General features: G+C 43.3%; 2 protein-coding genes across 2 annotated transcripts in view; one reads left to right on the plus strand and one right to left on the minus strand.

Moving 5' to 3' along the window:
- Vps35 (Vacuolar protein sorting 35) overlaps window positions 1-11,110 on the plus strand; it is a 71,512-nt gene extending 60,402 nt beyond the window's left edge. The window contains exons 16-17 of the mRNA XM_050194112.3: window positions 668-876; window positions 10,233-11,110. Coding sequence (XP_050050069.1) covers window positions 668-847 — 180 coding nt within the window. The 3' untranslated portion in view covers window positions 848-876; window positions 10,233-11,110. The remainder of the gene's footprint in view (window positions 1-667; window positions 877-10,232) is intronic.
- A 9,820-nt stretch (window positions 11,111-20,930) lies between these two features.
- Pdp (pyruvate dehydrogenase [acetyl-transferring]-phosphatase 1-like protein, mitochondrial) lies at window positions 20,931-23,198 on the minus strand. Its single transcript, XM_050194115.3, has 2 exons — window positions 22,833-23,198; window positions 20,931-22,565 (listed from the first exon to the last, which is right to left on the minus strand). The coding sequence occupies exons 1-2, from the start codon at window positions 22,974-22,976 to the stop codon at window positions 21,288-21,290; spliced, it is 1,422 nt and encodes a 473-aa protein (XP_050050072.2). The 5' UTR covers window positions 22,977-23,198; the 3' UTR covers window positions 20,931-21,287.
- Window positions 23,199-24,080: the final 882 nt, after the last annotated feature.

Below are 24,080 nucleotides of genomic sequence, written 5' to 3' on the forward strand. Positions count from 1 at the left end.
TTAAGGCCACAGTATTTTTACACATACAGCCCCATTTTGGATAACTAGCCATGCAGCCTAATGGTCCAACTACACTGCACTAAAAATAATAATAATAATAAATTCGCTTTGATGTGATTTGAAGTTTCACAAGGGCGAAGTAGTGGCAGCCATACAGGAAAGGATGGCCCACTCCACAAGAACATATGAGTATGACACGACAGGTGTAAAAACAGCATGATTGGGCTCCCCCTTTTTTTCCTACGGCACTTTCACTGCTGGTTCTTTCGTTGATACTGGCTGTCTTGAAGGTATGATGGGCCGATTTTCCTTCACATGCTTGATGAGTGCATCATTCTGCTCTCATTGAGTGCATGGCCTATGCTGTGCATATTTGGTATACAAATCATGGCAGTGTTTTTGATATTATGCCAATCACTTAGAATGTATAACTGTGGTGGCATATGAAATTATATATACACTTACTGTGATCATTAAGCTGGAGTGTTCTGTCTAACTTGCCTAGTCTTGGCAATTTGAAACATTTCATGTTATGTTACTTACAAATTCAGGGAGGGTACCATCTTGATTATTGGTAAAATAAGTTGCCTGCATGACACAGTACATGACCCTTTCTCAACTGAAGTGACGTTCCTTTTACTAACATATTCATCTGAATATTTTTCAGATCAAGACTGACACTGTTGGCCAACTTATCGGTAGAATAAGAGAAGAGCTTCCACAGCTTGAAGCAAATGAAGAGACAGACCAAATCAAGAAGCACTTTCAGAACACCCTAGATCATCTACGCACTCGTATGGAGTCTCAAGATGCCGAAGGACCATCTTATGCAGGCCTCGCATTATAAGTAGAAATTCGGCAAAGACTGATCTTCAGGTGAGCTATCTGTAATCAGGATTTTCTATTCTTTTGTGTTTTGGGGCACATGTAGCATAAAATCCAAACATACTGCGCTCACCTTGATTACAAATGTAGTACAAACTTCAAACCTGCTGTGTTCACCTTGGTTACAGATGTGTCCTCACATTATTAAGAAATCTTGGGCATCTGCTCCCTTTTCTAGTGACAGCAAGATATACAGAAACTAAAACCCCACAAAGTCCGAACACCATTACACTTAAATAAAACAACAATTTGTTCACATATATTTCTGGCCATGGAGAGTATACTGGTACGAAGAAAACAGTGTAATGATAATTGAGTAAAAATTAATTAGTATGGTGATTACTTACTTAGTAATTGATTTGCTGAACTATTCATAACTGAAAACTCCCGCCAGCATATCAGAAACGCTAGTGTGGGCTCTACATTGGGCTTCCAGTGCTTAATCCCTGCCGATGACAAGCTAACTCGTCATGACAAAGGTTGCACTACCTTGTAATTTTGACACAAATAATTCACAATGTCTTTTGCTATTTTTTCAAACAGCAGTAAATAGAATTGCTATAGGCATTCCTGGTATCATATTTTTTTTTAGGTGAATGGCAAAGTAAATGCAGGTAAAAAGAATCTGGACTTTTCATAAATAAAAAAAATTTTCTATGGTAGTTAAGAGGTTAGGGTAGATGCAGATCTTGAAATGCTAAAAAATATTGATATTGTGAAAATGCATTTTACTATGTTTATACATTCAAGAATGTCCACAAAATGTGAAAGCCAAATTCAATCTCAAGGTATTGTATATACATGGTATTGTATATACAGGTATATACATGCCAGGGTGGACACGAAATGGCCAAGAATATGCCAAATAGTCGAAGTTTGCACATTTTCGACGTGCGAATGTAGTGACCGGCAGTCGCCATCTTGGGCTTCTTTTGAAACTGCTTTCCTTGTGCGTAGTTTGCCCATCTTCAAAATGGCATCAGTGTGTGGTCCTGTGCATTTGTTTTTCTTTCTTTCTTCTTTTTTTTCTTCTTGGCTATGGTGCTTCTACGCCTTGCATGCTTCTTAGCGTTTGCTCGATGCATCACATCTGTCTACTGTATCACTTTCGTGCAGCCGCTTGCTTCGCGACCACATAGAATGACCGGCCGCCTTTCTTTTGCTCAGGGCCCCAATGGGGCCCCAATGTGTGGAGATATTCATCTTAAGAAGACTACACATGAAGCGTTCAACAAGAAACGAAGGTGACCGTGGAATTCACGACACAAAACAGCAAGGCATGCCATACGCTCAAAATCGCCGTTTACCAGATCCGAGGACGGAGCCGCAACATAACCTAGCACGTTCAGAGTGGACTCCTCGTTGATCCGTACCTCATGTGCCAGCATGGACTGCATCATACTCCTGGAATTGCTGGTTGCTGGATTGAACACGGAACTGCAACCTAGCATGTCCAGCATGTACACCTCATCGGCCCATGCTTCGAGTGCTGGCACACACCGCATCATACTCCTGGAATCGCCAGTTGCTGGACCGAGCATGTTCAGCGTGCATGCCTTGTTGGCCTATGCCTCGAGTGTTAGCATGGACTGCAGCGATATTGTTTTCTTTTCGGCTGAAGAAAGTAGCGAGTGCACAGCAAGCACCAGCAACTTGAAAAAATGCTTGACCTAACAGTTGCCAATGAAAAGCAAGTTCAGTCTGGTGGGCATTGACATGAAGGAAGGGAATGACAGTGGGATGGAATTTGTGATTTGTGGATTTGAACGTCATCAGTTTTTCACGCTCATGCCCTGCCTCGAGTATGGCGAGAAAGCGGTGATGCTATATGAGAACCAAGGCAAAGAGTATGGGCTCTCTGTGAAACTTGTGCTAACATTCTGTATGTGCAGCATGCGCAATGCATGGTTTTCTTTGTCGAGATTGAGTGGTGGGGCCTAGATAACTCCATTCAAGGTGAATGAGTGATGAAGGCGATCCAAGGCATAGGTAAGGGAGCAACATTTTTGCAACTATGAATATATTACACTGCAGCTTGCACCATAACACCTATCAGGGTCACGTGGGCATGATGGTGCAAGTGTGCAGCAGTACGAACCTGGCTATATCGAACATGCAAAAAAACTCCTATCAGTTCGACATAGGGCATAATTCGATATAAGCCTGCTAAAGAATTGGACGTCATAAAAGCACATACCATTTATAAAATCACTTTATTGATGAAACTAGCTTAGTTTCGCATGAAATAGTCCTGTGTTTTCTTCTGCTTGGGGAATTTCTTTGCCAGCGACGCACACACTTCTCCACATTGTCTAAAGAGTCGGAGCAGCTGAGGCTGCAACCTTCCACATTCACGCAGAAGCACCGGACTAGTGCGAGTGCACCAAACGCCTCAGAGGATCTGGGCAAAGGACCATCGTTGCTTTCCTCATGGTGCCGACTTTCACTTGTGCTCGGTACAATGTCAGCAATGTAGTCTTCGTATTGGGGCTCTCCCGTGGTTACGACACCATCATCTGCACTCACAAAATCGTTGACCGTTGACTCGTCAACGGCTTCTGTAAATTCTGATAGCTCGCTCCAAACTTTGGCAACACCAGCAACCGCTTTGTTGCACTCATCAGAATTACAGTCATCATTACAGGCACGCGGAAGCCGGCATGTCCACTTGTACACGGCCGTGCATACGTGTTGGGCGCCACAGGCACCGGGTCACGAGTTTGTCCGCTTTAGCCCTAATCTCCCCCTTAATCTTTCAGATCGTGCTGAGAGTGCTCCTCAGCACACTGCGGGGTCATCTAACCTCTCACCATGTTCGACCCGATTTATGATTTCAAGCTTCACAGCGAAAAGCAAATTCTGCCGCTTCATCACGGCAACACTGCGGGTGAAGGCCCACAAGGCAAAAACACAATGAACCAGAAAAGCAGCGAGACAACTCGCACTTGCACCATCTTGCACAATGAGGGCACAAGAGCCTCTGATTGGCTGTCTGAGCAAGCGCTGCGGGCGGGCCAGGATCATTTTTTGCAGGGGGGTGTCGATGGCTCGCCCGATGCAGTGCGGTCACAGTAGGGAGAGTGGTTGGATAAAGCTGGTCCGCTGTGAGGGAAAGCCAACTTCTGGGGGCACTTTTGTGCCGCTTGTCGTTCGACATATCAGGAGTCGCTGCTATTTTTGTTCGATGTAAGCGTAATTTTTGCTATGTGTACTCATTGTAACTATAGTACCGTGTTCAGAAATTGTTCGATATACAGAATAATTCGATGTAAACGGGTTCGATATAGTTGGGTTCGACTGTAGCACAGCAGATTGTGAGGCCGCAAACGTAGACCATATCAAGGAACTATATAATGACTTTGCCAACCCAACAGGGAATATAGATGTGATTTTTGATAGAGCCTGGCTCACACGCAGCCACAGTTTTCACGTTGCTGTTGGCTGCATCATCAAGATGTACTCCAGGCTTGTTGTGGACCACATTGTGCTGTCCAACTTTTGCTTAGGCTGCTCAAATGAACCAAAGCCCAGTCAGCTGGAGTACAGTACACAGCTTGGCATGAAAAACATGCTATGGAGTGCCAAAAGAACATTGACTATAAGGCTGGGCAAATGGGTTGCCAGCTGTACTGTACATGTATCAAAACCCACTTGACAAGTATAATCTGCACCATACAATAATGCTATTTGATGGGCACAGCAGGACCTTCCATGCCTTGACAGATTCATCTGTGTACAGCTTCTTTAAAGTAAAAAAAAAAAAGACTGTCAACTATATCTACCAAGTACGTGGGAGCAGCCTTGCGTGGGCTTGTTGACCAAAAGGAGGTTCAAGGTAAGCCGATTGGAGGAAAAGGATGTCTTGCCCAGGACAAAATAAAAGTAAATAACAAATTACTATGGCTATGCCCTTCAGAGCCACAGGATCGATGTGCCAGGCATGAACAGTGCAGTTGAGGCCACACTGCGGCTCATGTCATCAACTGATAATGTTCCTAAGCATGGCCTTTGCACTGAAGGGCCATGGAAGCTTTGGAACCTGTCTTCAAGCAGCTGAGTGAAGCCCTCTTGGAGCGGTGCAGTGGTGGCATGACTCAAAATGCAAGTGAGAACCTGTATTCTGTCATCTTGGAAGTCCCGAAGAATAAACATGCCCCACTACACGCAGTGTTCAGAGGGCAGTGGGCTGAAGCTGGTTCAACCAGCGCGTGAGATGGACAACATTGCAATAGCCAAGAAGCTCGGCTACAGTGCAGGCACCTGTTAAGTGTGCTGGAGCCTTGAAAAAGATTGCTGACAGCTTCACATGTCTAACAAGGACCATGCAGACAGATCTGCTGTCAAAAAAGCAATCTTGCCAAGAGGCACGAGCCAGCAATAGACTCTGCCTACAGACCCGGTCAGCTGTAGGGTCTAAAAGCGATCAGAGGCCAATGCCGTAGTGCTGCAAGAATTAAAAAAAAAATATATTTTTTTGCTTCGTGACTATGGACTTGGTGCAACTTTACTTGTAGAGGGGCAGACCACATGGGGATGTGATTTGTGCGACTGCTGTTCATCTACAAACTGAAAAAGAAATGTGGGTGAAGTGGCTGGTGGTAGCTTTCTCACACTGTTTTCTAGTACTATTCATGACGCTACAACAAATTTTTCATTATTGTTATTGTGTTGTGGCGGCGTAGCATATGTGGCATGAACTTTTTGATGAACACAGCTACATGGTGATGCTATTTATATTGCTATAGTACAACGCCAAGTAAATTGACAGAAAATGGAAACCTCAAATGCATTTTTCTCTGTTTTCCATTTTTCGACATCGCACCTCGCCTTGTGTAGCATTTTCATATATTGCTAACAAAATTTGTTGCTGGGCTAGCTGGTTCATGCTTAACTCAATACCGGTAAGCGCAATTCTAAGACGGGACAGAAGATAGACACAAAAGCACAGGACAAGTGCTTTCCACTATTCGAATTCTAGGCAGGAGTGGCAATGCTTTGGCCAGAGAAATCATGGAGGCATATCACATTAGAAAGAAAGGAAGTGCCTGTATTAGCGATACGTCGGTTGTTTTGCGTAGCAAAGAAAAGCAGTTTTTAGAAATGATGCTGTAATGCTTCTTGATATGATGCATTGGTTGGCTTGATGGACAGTGCACTTTCACGACCCTGGTCTGCTGTGTACTTAGTAGGCGAAGTCTTCAGAGTAAAATTTAGTTTCGAGTAGTGCTTGTCCTGTGCTTCTGCATCTACCTTCTGTCCTGTCTTAGAATTGCACTTACCATTATTCAGTTAATCATATATTGCTTTTGAGTACTGGCAAAAAGTTTTATACATTTGTGTTCATATTGAATACATCTAGCAGGTGATGCTACTTATTTTGTTCCAATCTTGTTTGCCAATTTATAATTGCCTATAATCATAAATAACATGTAAAACCTTTGCACTCAAGTTCGCACTTGTTTATTTTGCATTTCAATTGCATTGAGAACAATAAAACTAGCATCACCAGCTAGAGCAATTCTGACAGTCGGGCTATGTACTTTGTTTTTGTGTTTGACAAAGCAAAGTTACTAAGGCCCTGCAAGAAACAGACTGAAATTAGATATTAAAAATTTCATATCCCTTGTTCATATGCACCTATCCAAAATCCAATTGCAGATTTAGAATTACCAGGAGAAAACTGAACGAGAATGTCAAATTGGGGGGAAATTCAGTTCACACCCAAAGTAGAAAAATTGAGGTCCTCGTCTCTGCTTAAATCACGGGTTTTAGGCATCAAATTCAGCGTATCAAAAATGATACTTTAAGCTTTGTAGGGTGAAAAGGGCAGGCCATTCTGCTCATTGCTTAGTCAACAGTTAGTGCAAAATTATGAGCTTCATGCTCTGTTATGTACTGGTTTTATTTTACAAGCTACAACCTGCTAAAGCTGGATTTTGCTTTATTTTGTTTCTTGCTGTTGCTATCTTTTAATATGATTAATCTTAGGATGTGAAAATACAGTTAAAGGTACACCAGGTGACATTTCAGAGTGCATTTACACGATATTTAGTTTTAATATTTTTTTCTTTACTGGCACTTCTGTGGAACTGTCCAAAAAACACCATTCCACAAAAACATTTGGGAAGAAGTGGCAGTGTAGGCAGTATAGGTATTAGAAGCAGTTCAGCTGACTTCCCTCATATATTCCAGCACCTTCATCCTACCATGTATGGCCCTTGTAAGCCTTTGGGAAGAATATCTTGTGTCATGAGGTGCTCTGTTGCATTTGCTTTGGTGCTGTGCGACAGAAATGTTCTATCCTAGTTGCTACAGTTTTGCATTCTCTGCGTCTGCTGGCATTGCAAGTTCATGAAAAATTTTTGTGGCTGCAGTAGCGAACTCGTGTTGCTGATTTTGCAGTGCCTGTACTGATGCCACTTACTGTCCACAAAATTGACAATGTAGCTGGACAGTGTACCCACACTTTTTTTAGGCTCCACATAATATCTAGAGTGTTGTGTGGATCACTTCACCTAGTGCTACAGTATGTATTGAATCAAAAAGATCTGCACAACCCACTGCAGTGACTCGGGGGCTATCACAGTCTCCTGCTGAGTATGAAGTCATGGGTTCAGTTCCCTGTGTGGTAGCCACGTGCGAAGGGAGCAGAATGCAAAATTGCTCCTGTACCGACCTTTGGGTGCACATAAAGGAGCTTGAAGTTTTCAATAATAACCTGGAGCCCTCCACAGTGGCATCTCTTAGTCTGTAATGCCTCGGAATGTTATACTCCATCAATCAACCATGATCTGCACTTTTCAACTACTGACTAGCAGCCACTACTGTTGTTCATGCTTTGGTAGGCATTGTACTGCTACAATAAAACCTTGTTAATTTGACCCTCGTTAATTCTGAAAATCTGATTATTCGGACTCGTCCTCTGGTCCTGGTAGGCATGTGCATTATTTAATGCAATGAAACTCGTTAATTCGGACGTATTTGGGCGCACATAGATTAATTTGGACAACTCTCGGAGCTCAAAAGGCGCGGAGCGATGCAAATTTCTGACGCAAACGAGCAAAAATGGCGTTAGCGTCCACCAAAACGAAGTGGCCGAGTTTGCATTGCCATAGTCATCAGTGGAAATTGTATGTGAATGACAGCAACGCCAGAACGCTGCATGCCTATTCGTGGCTTTAAAGCCTTTCTTTTTGCATTTACCGCCACGCTTAGCACTGCATTGGCCACGTGCCTTCACGACTGCGTAGTTGCCATACATGATCGTGTCGATAGCGGCCGCAGTTTCGTCCGTGGCGGTTGTGGCAAACAGTAGTTTTGTTTTGACTCGGTGCACACTGCCGATGGTCCGCGCGTCGGCCGCACGCCTTCAGAACCACAAGGTCACCATGCATGATCGCGTCGACAGCGGCTGCGGTTTCGTTCGCAACGGTTGCGGCAAACAGTAGTTTCGTTTTGACTCAGTGCGAAACTGTCGAGGATGAGCACCGTCTACATCGCGATGGGTGACGACCTGGCAACACTGGCGAAAAAGTAATCGGGATTGCGCGCGGTAGTGAAAAGCGTCTCAGATAAAGACGCGTGCCCCGGCCACGCTGTGAAGGAAGTCGTGAGGCCTTCGCTGCTGCGAGCGCTTATCAGTCTCCAGATGAAAATTGCAGCTTTGCACTGCTTCTGTGCAAAATAGAAACAGGATTTATTTTATTCAGTAAACAAAATCATGTTGACGTAGTATGCATTTGCTTATTGTTTTCTTGATACCCCCTATAATTCAACATTCGTTTAATTCGGTCATTTTTTTTATCCCGTGAAATCTGAATTAATGAAGTTTTATTGTAGCTGTTTGAAGGTCACTGATAACCTGCCACAGTGATGCTGCAGTTGTGGGGTTCTCATGCTGAGCATGAGGTCGCAGGTGCAGTTTAACTTTGGCAGCTGCATGTTGATGGGGGCGAAATGCAAAAACGCTCATGCATATGTAGATTTAGGTGCAAATTAAAGAACCCCAGGTGGCCAAAAATTAAAGGGAAAACTGCAATGAAATTTCACTTTGGCTAAGTTGGTTATAGATTAGTATAACACCACTAAAGCAATCTTGGCAAAGTCGCTGGGCAGAGCATTGTATAATTTTCCTATTAGCAGCCTCTGAACAGCATCTAAGCAGATGGCGCATTTACCTGGTGGTTAGCAGCCATAATGCAAGTCCCAGCATGCACCACCCGAGATCTTTCAGCACGCCGTAGGCTGTTGCGGGCACTGGCTAATTTCAGAAGTCATGCTGAGGAGCTGTGCGTTTCAATATCAAAATTGGCTATTTTTGCAAACTTTTCATGATGCTGCCATTTTTATTTCAAATGTGAAATTTTGCACGGAGGCTCCTCCATACCTAAACTATCTTAAGCAGATTTAGCTTGAGGAATCCTATCTAAGTGCATGAAAAAGGAGAAATCATTTTTCTCTGCAACCCCTGCACTAAATTTGATGAGGTTCATTGCATTTAAAAGAAGTTAAAATCTAGTGACTGTTAGTAAGGAATTTTTGATTTAGGCCGTAAATTTTTAAAATAAATATTTATGAAAATCTCATTTTCAGAAAATGAAACTATGAAGTTTACAACTCTAACTCAGCAATGAAAAACAATATTACAATTCTGTAAATTGTATCTAATAGTACACTTAAAGCGGATAAAATTGATGTATTATATATGGCTCTCGAATAGGCCACTAAAATGTGAGTGGAACTTCTGCAAAACCCTTGCAAACAGTGTAACAAATTCATGTAAGATGTAAATTGATGAATCAAATTTGCCCATTTTGGATGCTGCAACGGATGCAGTTTACAGAAATGCAATATCTGTTTTTAGTGCAGAGTTACAGATTTGTGAACTTTGTGCATCCATTTTTTTTTCAAGCTTACCAATTTTTGAAAGTGCCCTTAAAAAATTCGCACCCTAAATGAAAATTTCGCTTCCAACATTCACTAAAATTTAACATTCTCTGAGATGCAACAAATTTCATTAAAATCGGTCCAGTGGTTATTTCAGAAAAGCGTTTCTGCGTTTTACATGTATTTGAATAGGCGGCATCAAAGTTAGGCCCGAGCTAAGTTTCCTCTTAAGCTTGCTTTTTTAGGCATTTCTAAATTTTGTTGCAGTTGGCCTTTAAGGCCTTTAATCTAGGGCCTTCCACTATGGTATCTCTCACAGACCCAGTGCTGCTTTGGAACATTAAACTCAATGAATCAATGTAATTAAGATCACGAATACATGGCCATTTTTTTTCCTGGTGTGCAGAAATTTATAAAAAGCAGCAAATATTTAAGTAATTAAAGTATTTTGCCTTTTGCAGCACGGTCCCTGTGATGTATCATCGCAGCAATCTTCAAGAGGAGGTGCTGAGTACCCTATCTCGGAGGCGTGTTCAGTCTTTTTTTTTTTTTATTCATTTTCTTTAGCCAGAGCTTTGTTCACAGAGAATTTGCCCTCACTTTAAGGAAATATAAAGAATTGCAGGAAATTTTTTTTTATGTCCTTCCAAGTAAGCATGAAAATGCATGCACAATTAGTACTATAAATCATTTCATTATGAGAGTATACTATTTTTCACTGCAAAGTTTGTTTTTTTGGAGAGGTGAGATGGTGTGGTTTCTTCCCCCGTTTCTACCATGTATTATACTTGTCTGTACAGTCTGATATTTGTGTTGTAATGAATACCAAATAAAGTGTGGTCCACTAGTATTGAAATGTCCAGCAATTCTGGTATGAGGCAGTATGGAAGGTATCAGTTTTTTGCCTGAGCATCTCCTACAGTTTTATGGGTAGCCTTATTAGAATTTCTTATTTGTTGATGCCATTATGCAAGCGGTACAGCTTCATTTGTGCAGTAAATTTTTTTTAGCTGTTGAGAGCCTCACACTTAGTGCGCCTTTCACTACTTTAACCTGTTGGCAGGTGTTTTTGTAGTTTTCACATTTGTTAAGAATAGTGTACTCTGTGCATCACTTTGTACAGCATTTTTTACAGAGTAAGGGACAGTGAGGAGTCAGATTTGTGCAAGTGTTTTAGCGCAGTGCAGCATTTCTAGAGGACATTTTGTTCAAGTTGCATTGTGCATAAAAGTAGGATGGCTATATGGCAGGTGACATTCTTGTGTGATCATGTTAATATTCATGCACTCTCACCAGAGATGTTACTTTTTGAATAAAACTGCACTGCTTGAAAGTAAAATTTGTATATTGTTTGCTGTATAGCTTTGTTGATCCACTGTGGTCCACAGCACAGCGCTGTCGTGTAGTGACATGCTTTCACTTTGTGTACTTGCTAGTCGGCAGTGTCATGGTTTGCCAAAGGTTTTGGTGACCATATTTGCACCAGAAAGTAAATCTTTTATAAGGCTTCACTTATTTTGTATTGGGGTTGTAGTGGCGCTGCCTGCTGCAGCAGTGTGTTCGGTCGCAGACGACGACATGGATGATGACAGGAGTTAGTTGAAAAGTTCAGTGGGCATCTCCTGCTTCACTTGCAGGAAACGCCATACTTGGAAGGTAATGACATTCATATAGAGGATAGTCTCGCACTGAGTAAACCAGCCAACTGGGAAGTTATGGTAGAAGGCTTGTAGAGGCAGTGGTGCAAGGGAAAGGAGCGGGGTCTGGCGCAATGTGTTGTGGTGAGAAGCCATGGTTGTAACCAAGGCAGCAAATAAGCTGTAGACTAACTGAATTGCTTGCAGGTTGTTGTGGTCCACGCAGTCTGTGCTCACCAAACTGTGGGGATCGGCAGTGAGGTGATTGCAGCTACATTTATTCAAAAGGTCCCTGCGAGGCAAGAGCAGCCGACAGACATGTCAGGTCTGACTTGAAGCCAGAAATATCCAAAGCCCACGTTCCTGTCATCATCCTCGTCTTCTACTTTGGGTGGACACACTGCTGCAGCAGTCACTGCCAATACAGGGGCTTTAATTTGCTTTGAGTAGCATGGCGCAGAGACTGGATCTCTGTCATGGCACAGTGTTGCATCTGGTTACATGAATCTCTAGAATGGCAAGTTGGGCAAGTTTATAGCATAGTAACCCCCTTATTACGAGATGTACATGAAGCTGCCTGTGACAAACTTGTAAGTTGCAGCTTATAAAAAGAATATGGTGTGGTCATGCACATTTAGTTACTCTGGCTTACTCCGCTGAAAGGTTATTTAGCTGACATCATAATACACTAGAACTTGTTATGTAGTGCATATAAGATTCATATATGTTCTGTAACAAGCTGTTCACTTTCTTTAACTGATTGTGAACCCATGCAGCCTCAATTATTTTGGCTATCAATATGAATATAAGTCCTTGCTCATTCAGCAAATGTAGTAATGGAAAATTTTAAAGCTGAATAATCCATATTAGCATGAGAGTGAATTGACCTTTGTGACCTTCAATGTTGAATGTGCACTTGACTTTGAACAATGAATGTTGACATTACATTTAATTTACTTGTTGTGTTGCATGTTTGCTTTTACAGCTCTTGAATATATACATGCACCAAATCAACTTTTGTACCAGAATGCTACATTGTTGCTCCTAATTTTGCAACACTATTAGTGCTAGTATGCATTTGCTTATGGATTTTTTGGACATGGAGGGTGTGGTGAAAAAATAACCAGGTAAAAAAAAAGCAATTTGAGGGAAAGTTTGTCTCCCAGCAGCACAGCACCCGTTAATGTGCAATATTAAGTACAATATTATAGTTGAAAAGTAGTGGTGGGTATGCATTTAATTTTAGCCCAGTGTGCAAGCTGTGTCGTCTCACACATGCTGCACATAAGCAGCATGCAAGTGTGCCTACCATTGTGACTTGGTTAATAGTGTTCTCTTTCTGAGAATGAGGTTGAGAGATTGAAACCTGGTTGTGATGGCTGCATACTTTGATGGAGACAATGCAAAAACATCTGTGCACAGATATTTAGGTGTGTATGAAACAGCTCCGGGCGGTCAAAATTAACTTGGAGCCCTCTGCTATAGTGTCCTGCATGGGATTTAAGCAGTTCCTGTGCCATAAATGTGCTTTGTAGGCTGTTTGCACCAAGCACTTTGTGGTAATGTTGAAGCATTTTCTAACCCAAATTGGATGCTCAAAGGCTCCCACAAGTTGAGTGAACACCAAATAGATAAGAGGATACCCATGCTCTGACTCTGATATCCTCTTGCAAGGCTGACACTCCCATTGAAAACCACTCTTAGAAATGATCATACTAGGCATTGCCCGCATCCCTAACTGAAATGCATGAGTTGTTGGCCTTTCTGTGCGATGCCATGGCTTGAAGTGCATAGGCCTATTGTATAGGAGGTGTTGGTAGGGCACCCATGTACAATCGCTCACTCCCTCAACTACCTTTGACTGGTGGTAGAATGTGCTAGTGATAGGCATACTCGCAGTGCCCAAGTTATGTCTGAGCTGTTTCATTAGTTTTGTGTTCACTCAATTTATGCTTAGTGGTGATATTACACTTGTGAAGTAAAAAAATAGGCCTCACCACTGTACACATCGCTCATTTATATTGCAAAAGCAATTGTATGGACATTCCAGGTGCATTTCTGCCGTCGCCATGATGTTCTGTATAAAGTCGAAGGGCGATAACACTGTCACCGCATGCCTTATGCTGTATGTGCTAGTGAAAGCGTGCGAGAGTGAGCCGACCATGGCGGTTCAATCTCGCACACACAAGGGAGGAAAGTGGGGTGGAAGTGCGCAGTCTTCCGTCGCGTGCAAGACTGGGAAGAGGGGGGGTGCATTCTGCTCTGGCGGCTGCTGCGTATGGCGCAGCCGTGCAGACCCAATCTGAAAGCAATCTTCGGTCACATACAAGGCGCCGGTTGGGGGGGGGTCTACTTTTGCAGCTGCTGTGTATAGCGCGGCCGCTATCTTGAAAGCAAACTGTGATGAGTAGAGTCTAGGTGCGCAGAGGGCTCAAAGCTTTGTGTTTTGACGCTTAGTTCGCGTTGAAGCAGGAGGCAGCATGGAGGTCAGTTCGCACCCTGCTGCTGTTGCACTTCCTCACCCCAGGGTTTTGACAGCTAGTTTTTGCAGTCATTGAGTGAGATGTGGTCATGTTTGCTTGTGCGCACGTGACACCATGCTTGTTAATTTAGTTAGCGAATGTTTACAAGTTTATACAGCCGATAAAACTACTGTCCTTACTTTGTATAGCTGTTTACTAATTTGCTGTTGCAATCAATTGTCTGTCTTACGGGCGAAACTGTGACTTTTTTTTTTATCTGAAGGACATTAGGGAAGAGGCAGGAAACCAAAAAGGCATATAAATAGTTTTTTTACCAACCAGGGCCGGAATAATGTATCGATTCTATTCCAGTGCTTTTCTTTTCGTGCTTTGTCAGTAGTCCGAGCGGTGCTCGATCCACATTATCAGTGGGATCTATTGGCCAGTTGTGAATGGTGGATGATAAAAACAGTACAGAATCAAGCGAGAGGAATATGTACAGGCGCGGCCACTGCTAGCGGGAGCACGGGAGCTCGTGGCAGTATAAATAGCAGCGCTATGCGGAGTGCCACCGCCTTGCGAAATCTTGCGGCGTAAGTCATGGCCTCTGAGATCACCCCCGCCTCGGAGGCCATGCACAGGTGCAAACATCGTCTGCTACGGCACCTCCCCTTTGCCATTTTCGCCGTGTGCGTGTTGGTATTGTGCGCACTAGCGGTTCTGAGTATTCATGAGAGTGCTGCGAAAGCCAAATGTATGCAAGCTTATTTATCATGCTTAATGCAGGCACACAGAATTTGGAATGTGAATAATACTTCCACGAAGTCTTCGTGTGCTAAGGATAATTTTAACCTTTGCTATTGCTTTGTAAAAAATAATGCTGGTTTCGAAAAGCTGTGCTTTGACTTCATTAGAAAATAAATGGAAAAAATCCCTTCCCAAGGACTATGGATAGCACCATGGCAATTCCACTGGGGCAACAATCGGAGGAGCCATCAGACTATGCCAGCAGCTGTGGGGATAAGAGCTGGGTCGTATTCTTGGGTGATCACTTTCGTGGATATATTCACTTTAGTGCGATTTTGCGTGACTCGGCACCCATAGAGTTTCTAGATAAATACCCTAAAGGGAAATGTGGCGCTAGTGTCTACGGGGGCTCTCCTGAGCGTTGCCTCAACTTACATGGGAATGATGGAAAGTACAGGCTTCGGATTGACTTTGATCTTTAGACTAGTGGCGTTTGCTTTCGGCGTAGTAAACGAAGCTATACTCAAATATCCTGCCAAATCAAATTGTATTTCTACAGTATCTTATATAATACACAACACATTACACAAACGTTGTATGACTTTGAGATTGAAGCACGGTTTACCATCAGGGCACACCAGGGTATGCATTCTTCTGCAATTCTGTTCCCGATTTAGCACCAGAGAATAATTATTTATTTTTTACAACAGCGATAACAACCGTGCATGTGTGTGTATGTATATATATATATATATATATACACTCGTCAAGTACTTATGGAAATAAAATTCTTTTATTGTGAGAAAGTGTTGCGCCTTTGAGAGGAATGCTACAAGTGTCGTCTGCTACGACGCCTGATCGCTGCCATATGCTTGCTGCAAACGTGACACTTTCCTCATAGACGCCAGGCTCTCACAGACGCCAAGGCTGTGTCGGCTGTCATGATTGCTGAATGCCTTCAAGTACTTTTAAGCACATCTGCTGCTGTGCTAGCTAGGATGCTTGTGGCCTCCTATGAATATGCTTCTTTATATTTTATATTGACGTACCGGTTCCGAAGTGTCCGCCAGCAGCTGTTATGGCATGGCTTTGTACTTATCAATTTTGAGACAGCAAACTACAGCCAGGAAGCAGCAACCTTTCCTACCACAAGTAAGTTTGTGTTCTCAAAGTCCTAAAACACACATTTCAATGAGCACATAAACGAGCAATGCATAATGAAGCCCTCAATAAAATTTGATTGTCAAGCCACTAGACGTACAACTGTCTATGTCTTGTATCAGTAGTGCCTTCTTTTTGCTCTTCTGAAGTTTCATAAAGCATGTAACACTACAGCGCCAACCTAACACACTTAACAAATCAAGGTCAAAACGGTCCAAACACGTTCTTTCAACGTTTACGATGCCGTCGCTTTCTCGTGAGGGCCTCGCCACTACACCGCGACACAAGCATCGGCCCAGCCGCTGGCCCAGCGCGCTATCGCCACTTCGAGCAACAGAACAAAGGTAGAGAGCTTTGAGTCCCACTGTCCTACTGCAGGTTATAGCAATTGCGCTTCGAGTGAAACCATAACTGCCAAAAAATACTTGTAGACTAGTTCGCCAGTCAACAAAATGCCAATCCATAGCCTTTACTTCCCATCATTCCCATGATGATTGAACGATCGCAGGGCCAGATTTCCCTCTAGTTATACTAGTATGAAACTCTATGTCGGCACCAGACGCGTCTGTGTTTAGGACAACATTGTTTCTGGCACTGTGCCAAGTTCGCTATCTTCACGTAGTACCAAGTGCTCTGTCGGCCGTATGTACTTCAACGAGAGCGGTGCGAAGTCTTGAGGAACCTTCAAAGTTCCTGAGAGTGAACGCTTGAGAATACTGCCCCTGTAGGACGACGCATTCAGCTTGTGTGGTTCGAGCCCATGATGCGATTAGCTCTGGTTTGCTGCATTGCTCTCAACGACAGTTGTGCAATAATCCAGCATAGCATGGAGCAGTGAGGCATTCCAGAAGCGACACATGCAGCTTGTGTGTTCCATGTGAACGACACCAACTAGCATCTGATACTTGGTCGCATCACCACCGGGAATAGTCGCTCAGCATTCGTCCTCTGATACTCTAGCCATTGCGCAGCAGCTTGCTACAAAGTGAAGTGGTGCAAAATTGTGCCAGTTCTTTATAAAGTGTTATGGAGATCAAGGTCATATCAAAAGTTGGGATCATTACAATTGTGCTAGTGTGTCCTTCAGTATTTGCCATAAACCCACTGACGTTGAGAAGGGCTGGTGTGCTCTAGCTGTTCTTTATTCTTGGCGATGCAGGTGTAGCTGCGCATTTTATCGCCTTTGAATAAAAAAAAAATACAGCCACATACACGACCTGGCTTTTAGGCTTGATTTACATGACGGGATGTAGTGCCGATTTAGTCCAAGGACGACCGTGAAGCGATTGAGCTGCAACTAACGCCTGTAGCACCTCATCTCCAGTGTTTTTTGTGTGTGGCATGATTCAGTGGCACTAAGCCACGTCATGCTCATCCGTTGGCTGGATCTGCAATCCATCCTGTCGTGTGAATCCCGCTTTAGTCACAAAACTTTGTTGCCATTGACAACATAGTAATGCGAACATCGAAGCAGTGTGAGTGGGAGCGGCGGAGCGAACTGCAGCAGACGACGCGCCAGGCACTCTGCCTATCGCTTTGACTGGGCCTGCACAGCAACACTTCATGAGGCATCAGTAGTGGCTCTCTACAGAGCGCTGCCCCCCGTGTTCCTGGTAGAGAGGCCCCCCGTGTTCCTGGTATCAGTGGCCGCACCTATACATTATACCAGCTCTTGTTTGGTTATTTAGTCTGCTGTAATATTTAACTGCTTAGTTCTATATGTTGCACAGTGTGCACGCACAATAATATGAAGTCAGAAATGCAGTTAACATGCCACTGTATATTCTGGTGATCAGGTACTAGCATACAAATTGTAATAAAATTTGAGTCGTACAATATATGAAATGATGGCATGGCAAAGTATTTATTGGGACACATTTAGATTACATGAAATGCCATCAAAAGGTTAAACTTTGGACATGGGTATTTTTTAAAGCAGTCTGGATAACACTATGTTATAGTCACTCAACCAGTACTGAACATTTTTGTATAGATCTTACAAAGACATTTGATGTCATGTTTAGCAACAACCAGCAAAATTACATAATATTGTGACATTTGCGAAGTTCAAAGCAAAGTCTCCAAAATAGGTTTCCATCCACATCTCGGTATCTTGCCCATCTGACTCCACTTGTCATTTCGAACATTGTATGACTATGCATTTACATTTATAGCAGATGAAACAGCCATTGTATGCTAATCAGACACATTGCAAATATTTTGCTCAAGAAGTAAGGGAACAAGAAGTGAAAAAGAAGTGAGGTTCCATTGGGGCTTTGTTCAAAAGTGTAGTGTAATGTTATAAATTTTTTTGTTTTGCTGCAGCACCCCATATGCAAAATGATGCTTCTCAGGATGATTTCCCCTACCATTAGTGATGGGAAACCACTAAAATTCAAACTACCTATCGCCAATGAATTGTCATGTGCTATCAGCATAAATTTTAAAGCCTTACAATGTGCATTTGGGTCCACACCATGCTCAATAACCTGCTAGGAAATCATTGCAACTCTCTAGTGGTTACAAGGAAGAAGTGTTTAGACAATTTTTTTCCTGTTTACGTTTCCGCTTATGCTGATAGTACCAAACTTGTCCTTTGTAGACAGCAGTTTGAGGTTCAGTGAGCATTAGATTTTTTTTTTTTTTTTTGTAATGAGCTGAGACACTTGAAATAAAAGGGACTGCAGAGAACAAACTTGAAATGTCATGTTTCGTATGCACCATACGAGAAATTCCCATGACCTAATGACGACTTTTTTGGTTAAAGCTGAAGGGTGAGAAAGCTGTTGGCTCAGCTTGTAAAGCAGATTTATTGGAGTGCTACAGACAAAGCTTGTAAGAGGGCTCGGGTCATCATTTATCCCATGTTCTCTCAACAAATATTAGGTCTGTCGTACTATTTACAATGCTTGGAAAGTGCAGGTCCATGCAAGTGACAGTTTGTGAAAATGACCTTGCATCTGGATCACATAGAAGATCAGACATCTGGTGCACTCACTACATTAAGACATTACCATCAACCACAATGATAGTACATTATGAACGTAAAAAGTATGCTGCTTCGATTTGTATGGAATTCTTCCTGAACTGATGCCGTGATTTATAATTAACCCCAATTTGAGAAATTACTCAGTATGAACACCTTTGCATCATCCAGCAAATCTAACAAGAAGCCTCTGGAGCACTGCCAGCTCAGTTACAATTAGTGAAACTAAGCAAAACTGTGGAACAGTAGTGTCACGAATGCCCAACATGTAAACCAAGATTTGCAGCGGAAGCTTCTCGTAGCTCAAAAATTGTCAGTAGAGCCCGTTGAGTGCACAGGAAGTTGGCAAACAAAATAGGCCGGTTAAGCTTTTAAGATTGCTTACCTTGTATGCCAGATGTTGTGATACTGGGTGCACGCACGGAATGCGTGGCCAGTTGCCTGGCTGTCAAAGACACCATTGACTTTAAACAAGTGCAGAAGGGAGGCAAGTTCTGTAAAGAAGGTGCTCTCCAGAAACAAAGGCCATGCTTGTGCCTATTTGCAGCACACTAGGCTGCAGGTGGCAAGCATTGGACTAGCTTGGGGAACTGTGAGAATGCAATTATTTGGTAGAGATTATTTGAGCAGACCTCAATTAGCTTCTTGCAAAAATAAAAAAAAAATTGCCTTTTGTGTTTTCTTGTTTCAAGCATTGATCTAGCTCCTTGTTTACTCCTTCAGAGGATGCTTTATGGATAGTTACAAATATGACAAGCTTATAGAGAACAGTTTGTTGTAAAGCTATATTGCAAGCACGCTTACTGAATTACATTTTCTTATAACTGTGCAATGTCTGTGATGCTGCAATTGTCACTTCCGAGTTAATGCACTTGTGGATGCTACTAGATGAAGTTATTGACAATACAATGACAGGCATGAGCAGGCCTTTGCATTCCTTATTTGCCGAGGCTGCCTGTATTGTGCTTAGGCAAACCACCGAGGTGGAGCATAATGGTGGAATCGGGTCTAATCAAAAGCTCATACTATTTAAAAACCATATTGCTGTTCTATTCATTTATTCTAACTTTCATGCTTCTCCACTCCATGGCAGTGCGGCAGTTTACACCAATAGGCAAGGCAGTTGGGATGCATGTGGCCTCTCCCTTTCTAATGAGTACAATAAATTACTACTACTACCACCGAATACTATATGCTCATTAGTATCGGCAATGGCAGAAGGCTAATACCAGACTTGCATGAGCATACACTTTTAACAACTGCTTGCAGCAAGAGACATCCTCAATAAAAAGCGTCTGTCAGCAAACTTTACACAGCAAAGGCCATTTCACTGAAACTAAATGTAGGTGGCATGTGCTACTTGTACAAATAGGTCAGATAAAATTTTATTGCAAGCACTGCTGCAACTTAATGTAAGTTGCGACCCATTGACATAAATGGCAGCACCAAGTTATAAATGCAGAAAAGAGCGGCAAGGCTTAAAACTTGTGTGGCCACATCTTGGTTAGCAACCTCTTCCAGTGAACCTGTTGGTTTTTCCACATTCATAACATCATGCAGTTTTGCTTGCTTAAAGAAAATCCTACTCTTTATAACACCATTAAACATAAGCGACGTTTGCTTTATATTTTTTCTCTCCGAATTACTATAGTAAAACTACTTTATTATTGATATACCACTGATTTCACTGTCAATATCAGTCAGACTGTCATATCACATGTAGAAGGATACTTTTTGAGGCACAAAACAATGTGTCTGCCCAGCTAAGGCCTCATTGAAAGGTTACTGTAAAATAAAACAGTACCAAACCTTGGCGATTATTGGTGCATGTCAAACTGCAGAAGTGCATTTATAGGCAGCCAGGTAGTGACACTTAACAGCCTGTTTCCATGTACTGTCATGTGAATAAATAAATTCATTGATTATTTATTCATGAAACGAAAGACTATGTTAAACAGCCACAAAGTAGCAGGAATGCACTTGCAGTGCTTTCCTGCTTCTTTACTGCAACATATCAGTGTGATTTCACATTCTGAAATTGTGCTGCGTGGAACATTTTGTAGACTAGACAAACCTCGTTCTAGCACTCAGCACTGTTTGTGCACAACTGTAATTTCTTGATAAATTATGTTGAAACTGGTGATAAGAAAAGATTCTGCTGTGTCATAAGACGGTGAACATAATTTATTAAGAACCCTAAGGTAATTACTACACACTGAGGTGTCCAGAGCAGTCCTCAAACACCGATATACTATTTACCCTTTTTCAAGTTGTTGCTATTCCTATCGTAACAACCGGGACTGAACACCTGGTTGCCATGACTTTCACATTCTGAAATTGTGCTGCGTGGAACATTTTGTAGACTAGACAAACCTTGTTCTAGCTGCTATGTGCCTCAGCACCATGGCAGTGGCAGTTTTTCTTGCTTCTTTTTCTGCACAATAAATATTTTTACATAAAATATCACAATGAGAGGGTGAAGCAGATGAAGACGGAGCAATAAATAGATGATGTCCAGAGCTGTTAGCCGGCAGGTGAAAGCCGAAGGAAGTCAGAGTCAAAGTAGATGACAACAACAGTGATGTCGTCACGAAAGCTGCGCACCACTTCTTGTGGCAGTGCCAGCATGGCAGCCAGCTTGCTGTGCTCAATGCCATATTCAGTGCGCCCCAGTGCATTGCGGATGAGGTGAGTTGCTGCATTGGCATCTGTAGGTTTCTGGGCCAAGTCTTTCTGGCGGGCAGCAAGAATGCGTGCCACCTGGATGAGGCGCATGTTGGGCTGTGGCAGGCGCAATCGGTCCAATGTTTGCCGGCCACTCATGTGCTGGCCCACAAGCTTTGCCACACGGTGTGGTTGTAGCTGCTCCCAAAGGCCATCAGAGGCCAGCACCAAAAATTTGTCATGGGGGCCCAGGTGGTGGTGCGTCACTTCAGGTGCACCAGTCAGGTAAGGAGGTGTACAGTAGTTATGTGGCAGGGCATGAGGTCCAGCCAATGGCACCAGAAGCTTGGTCACCTGGCTGACAGGCCATTTGTAGTTGTAGTCTCCCAGGGCCCTTAGTGGTGCCAGCTGGCCCAGCAACCGGTCCTGTCGCACCACTGTGTTGTTTTCAGACTCTGGATGCTCGCTCAACACACGGCGAAGCTCTGCTATGTTGTCTGTGTTGTGCTCCAGACTGAGTGGCTTGGCTCGCCAGCTGGAGTCTTCAGTGAGGCTTCCCAGTACTGCTCTGCAGTCACCTGCCGAGGCCACATGTAAATGCAGCCCATCCACATGCACGACGCAGGCGCAGGCTCCCATCAGAGCATACCGAAGGGAGTCTTGCCACTTTTGCTCAGTTACTTCACATGAAATGTCAGCATCCAGTTGCAAAAAAGCTTGGTGCAGGGCATCTTGCATTGAAAACGGCCTTCCCACACTTGAAAGCAGTTTACGAGCAAAGGCATAGAGGCTGTCAAAGTGCGCTTGATTTTGCTCGTCTGTTAAAGAGTCTATACAGTGCATAACTTGAACAAGATGTGTCCTATTATTTTGTTCTATGTATTCCTTAAGTAGAGAGTGGGGAAGAATAGAGAGTGCTATGTAGTCAAACAGGCGTTGGCTCACAAGTTGTGCAAAACCAGGTCCACCGTGTCCATCGAACACGCCGAATAAATGTCCCGTAGTGAGCAGGCAACGAGCAATAACAAGGCGGTCCTCCATGGGGCTGTTGGACGCAAGCTGATTTGTATCGAAGGACCGCAGAGACCGGGCTTGTACTTCTCTTGACGTTTCATTGCTTCGGAGGATCTTTGATACCTGCGGGAATAAACAGTTCCAGATGAGTCCCTTCCCAAATCTATATGACAATTTACAAAACTTCAGCGTGCGAATCATGCGGTGAATTCTGACACAGATAACAGTATGAAAAACGAAAACCACTCTACTCGGCAGAGCGTGGCGTTCGCATGGGGTATGTCTTTTAACTGGAACCAGAATATTATAGGAAAACCTCCAAAGATGATGCTAAAGGTGGGGATGAAGGTTATTTGAGGCGGACACTCCGCATGTTACTAAAGACATTACCTCTGGAGGCCCTAGTCTCGGCGCTCCAAAGAGGTCGCTCCGTGAGCGTGACTGCTGCTTAGGAACGGTCAGGCACAAAGCAGGTGCAATTCTTCGAAGCCTCGGAAGCGCTAGATGCCGAAGTCCAGTCAAGGTCGTTGCCATCGCTTTCTCCAAATCATTTGTATTTTGCTTAACCCCAGAGGTGTTTACACAAAAGTCGTCTAGGTGCTTAGCTTAAAATATTTCGCCATTCTCTTGAACATAGCAGATTAGACATTAACCAGTCAGGCATTCGACGCACTGCGGTCGGTTAACGCAATAACTCCAACCACCATGACTCAAACAACTACTATCGTGCACGTCGCCATGAATGTGGCCAGATGCCATAAGCATTCTTCCGCAGCTAGACATGGCTACACATTTACAAATAACTATGCATCCTGTGAAGGTGCGCGTTATCACTTGTAATCTCTAACCTAAAAATGCGCAATATTCTATTCTTGTCAATCTTCGAGCAGCTTATAAGGCTAGACATCATCATCAGCAGCACCTGGTTACGCCCACAGCAGGGCAAAGGCCTCTCCCATACTTCTCCAACTACCCCGGTCATGTACTAATTGTGGCCATGTTGTCCCTGCAAACTTCTTAATCTCGTCCGCCCACCTAACTTTCTGCCGCCCCCTGCTACGCTTCCCTTCCATTGGAATCCATTCCGTAACTCTTAATGACCATCGGTTATCTTCCCTCCTCATTACGTGTCCTGCCCATGCCCATTTCTTTTTCTTGATTTCAACTAAGATATCATTAACTCGCGTTTGTTCCCTCACCCAATCTGCTCTTTTCTTATCCCTTAACGTTACACCTATCATTCTTCTTTCCATTGCTCGTTGCGTCGTCCTCAATTTAAGTAGAACCCTTTTCGTAAGCCTCCAGCTTTCTGCCCCGTACGTGAGTACTGGTAAGACACAGCTGTTATAAACTTTTCTCTTGAGGGATAATGGCAACCTGCTGTTCATGATCTGACAATGCCTGCCAAACGCACCCCAGCCCATACTTATTCTTCTGATTATTTCAGTCTCATGATCCGGATCTGCAGTCACTACCTGTCCTAATAGATCGATATATTCCCTTACCACTTCCAGTGTCTCACCACCTACCGTAAACTGCTGTTCTCTTCCGAGACTGCTAAATATTACTTTAGTTTTCTGCAGATTAATCTTTAGACCCACCCTTCGGCTTTGCCTCTCCAGGTCAGTGAGCATGCAT

The sequence above is a fragment of the Dermacentor andersoni genome, chromosome 1 (assembly GCF_023375885.2).
Source record: "Dermacentor andersoni chromosome 1, qqDerAnde1_hic_scaffold, whole genome shotgun sequence".
Taxonomy (NCBI): Eukaryota; Metazoa; Arthropoda; class Arachnida; order Ixodida; family Ixodidae; genus Dermacentor; species Dermacentor andersoni.

Bases quoted from the DNA above. Each gene is read 5' to 3' on its own strand.
- Pdp (XM_050194115.3), bottom strand. From the start codon at position 22,976: ATGGCAACGACCTTGACTGGACTTCGGCATCTAGCGCTTCCGAGGCTT. The intron at 22,566-22,832 runs GTAATGTCTTTA...TTATTCCCGCAG, and splicing joins CGAGACTAGGGCCTCCAGAG to GTATCAAAGATCCTCCGAAG.